General features: G+C 36.4%; 1 protein-coding gene across 6 annotated transcripts in view; it reads left to right on the top strand.

Annotated features, from left to right (window-relative positions):
- LOC106790264 (heterogeneous nuclear ribonucleoprotein K) overlaps positions 1-2,881 on the top strand; it is an 84,585-nt gene that overhangs the window by 51,706 nt on the left and 29,998 nt on the right. For all 6 annotated transcript variants that reach the window (XM_014755040.1, XM_014755048.1, XM_014755080.1 and 3 more), the window contains one exon: positions 2,222-2,265. In XM_014755040.1, coding sequence (XP_014610526.1) covers positions 2,222-2,265 — 44 coding nt within the window. The remainder of the gene's footprint in view (positions 1-2,221; positions 2,266-2,881) is intronic.

The raw sequence follows: 2,881 nt of genomic DNA, 5'->3' as shown, positions 1-2,881 counted from the left end.
AAAAATCTCTGGTAGGAGAAATAAAAGGAGAAAAAAAACGAAACGAGAGCAGCAGAAGCCGTTCGTAGAAGAAAAATCGTCGTCTCGGCGTGTATATCCTCCATCCCCCCCCGTATCTCTTGCCCCCTCTCGTGTTCTCTCAAACGAAACGGTTCTCGTAATAAGAATCCCGAGGTACAAGTACAAGGCACCGATTATGTGCGTTATTTTCTCTATGCACGATATTAAGTAACGTATCCGACCGCCTAGTAGAAATACATTTACTTACACACATACGATATATGTAATGTGTGTGTATGTTATGTAGGTATCGTGTATGACGCATTCCATAGCTGTACGATAATCGCTCGATACTGTCGCCAATTTGCGTTACAAGGCCAATAAAACACGCGTGCTATCTATCTACGTGATTGTCGTACATTTATCCGAGTACGTGAACAAATTATTTCGCGTTTCCCTTGTATGCATCAAAGAAAGAACAAAAAACATTTAATACAATATAAATATATAATATATTTCATTCGTATTATTATATTCGTAAATATTTTTTAATATAATATTTCGTGTTTTTATTTTTGAATTATATGTAATAAAATTGACCTTCGTTTAGAATTCAATGTAGCATACGATTAAAATAATATGAAATTATTATTAAAACGACAAGGGGTGAACAAGAAACGTGTTAAAGATTATAAACCTTTGTAAAATAAAAGAAAAAAGAAAAAAAAAGAAATATTATAGAAGAAATTTATAACGATAGCTGTCAAATAAAACACTCACGCGTCTGGCAACCTGAGGTCAGTGTCATAAATGATGACCTTCCGACACTGAACGGTTAACAGTATGGTACTATGTAACGACATGTATTATATGGTCTTACTACGGATACACGCATGCATTGCAACGGTAATAAACAGTTTAAACGTGAAAACATAAAAGGGAAAAAAAAGAAAAAATAAAGAACGGGGGAAGAGGAGGAGGAGAAGTAAAAAACTTAGCCACGAAAGTAAAAAGAAGAGAACAATAGCGCATAAATTTCAAATCGAAGTTTAAAGTTGAATGATTCTAAAAGTTGGGGGGATAGGTGTCACAAGGATTATTCATTTTTGTTAGGATCAAGGGGGTGGTCTAGCTTTGACTTAGATCTTTTCCCTATCCCTTATTATCTAATTTCGTTCTCGATAAATTTATATTTAATTTTGAATCACATAAATTTATGTGCGAAAGAGAACAAGCAACGAAACCGTTTTCCTTCTATTTCCATTATTTCAATAACCAATACATAATATCTTTTTGTTTTCTCCGTTGGTTAGGATCGTACAAACCCCATTCGATAAATTCGATTGGAAAATGTTATTTAAGAATCATCATGAGAAAAAGTAAGAAATAAAATTGAAGCGAATAGTAAGCATACGACGTCGTGTTCCAATTCCGCCAGAGAGATCCGTCGTTTCTCATCGCATCGAGGAGTTTCCAAACAATCATCCTATCTTCCTTCTAACTCAATTTTCCGAAGATACTGCATAGCAGACCATAGTATCTATGTACACCATACACTATGTGTATAATACAATACACGTAATGATCGAATTTTCCATATTCGAAACTCTTCGACGCGATGATGATCGATCAGAGTCAAGAATAAAGAAGAGAAGATGATATGTTCGCTTAGAAATGTGTTCCAAGACAAATACAACACTTGGTTTAAGTGAATGCGTGAAATAGTATTGCATTGTCCCGATTAGATGTCACAGGTTGCATAGAAATCCAGAGACGCTTTAAACGGATAACACCAAGGGTTGGGTTGTGGGAGGGGGGAAGGTTGTTTGCATCATAGGGTGGGTCTTACGAACTGCGATAAAACAAAACAAAATAGGATCAAATATTATAATTTAAACGAAAACAAAGACGAACAAAAAAAAGAAAACAGTAAGAAATAAAAATAAAATACGAGAAATAAAAATTTGAGAGAAAAATTGTGATATTGCAAAAGACAAATACCTAGATTCGCTTGGTTTTGAGAGATTCGTGAATGATCTAATTTGGTTGATGGTTTATGCCCTGGCCCTGCCCAATGACGCAACCCAAATGTGCCCCCTTGGCGTGTTGCCATGACGTTGCCCTGCCCTGGCCCTGCCCTGGCCCTCTGCCCGGAACGACGGAAAACGATGGATCCTACAATCGACAACAACCACCAACCAACCAACAACCACCATTGCAGTACAAAGCCTCGATCATTGTACCCGATTGCCCCGGACCCGAACGGTAATAACCAACACCACTTCTTAATGTCTTATTTTTTTCTTTCTTTCTTTCTCTCTCTCTCTCTCTCTCTCTCTCTCTCTCTCTTTTTCTCTCTCTCTTTCTTTATCTTTATATTTCTTTCTGTGTATTATCCGTTCTCGCGTTACTTGTACACGATATGTTTCTCACTATCATGATCATCTCTCGTTCACTATTTTTCTCTCTCTCTCTTTCTATATTTTTCACTCTCTTTCTCTCGTTTTCTCTGTCTGACACATATTACACACGAGTCCCATTTTTTAGGATTCGAGGAGAAGAAGATAACGAATCTATCAATAAATAATTCCAGGATAGATCCTCTCTCCTTGAATTTAGATTGAATTAATGCCAAACAAAGTATCCCGAATTGCCATTGGTAATATTGTGGTGTATTTTATACTTCGATTATTATAGATCATCGTATACTACGAAATTTATGTTTTTTCCTCGTCGTCGTCTTCGTAATCTTCGTCATCTTCGTCGTCGTCGTCGTCGATGTCGTTGTCGTTGTCGTTGTCGTTGTCGTTCCATCTGCGAAACTTTTCCTATACTACGTCAAAGCGTTTCTTTATGTTTTGTTTTTCTTTTTTTTTTTTTT

Source organism: Polistes canadensis, unplaced genomic scaffold (assembly GCF_001313835.1).
Source record: "Polistes canadensis isolate GaletaPanama2010 unplaced genomic scaffold, ASM131383v1 scaffold_7, whole genome shotgun sequence".
NCBI classification, from domain to species: Eukaryota; Metazoa; Arthropoda; class Insecta; order Hymenoptera; family Vespidae; genus Polistes; species Polistes canadensis.
This window is presented reverse-complemented; position numbering and strand designations above follow the sequence as displayed.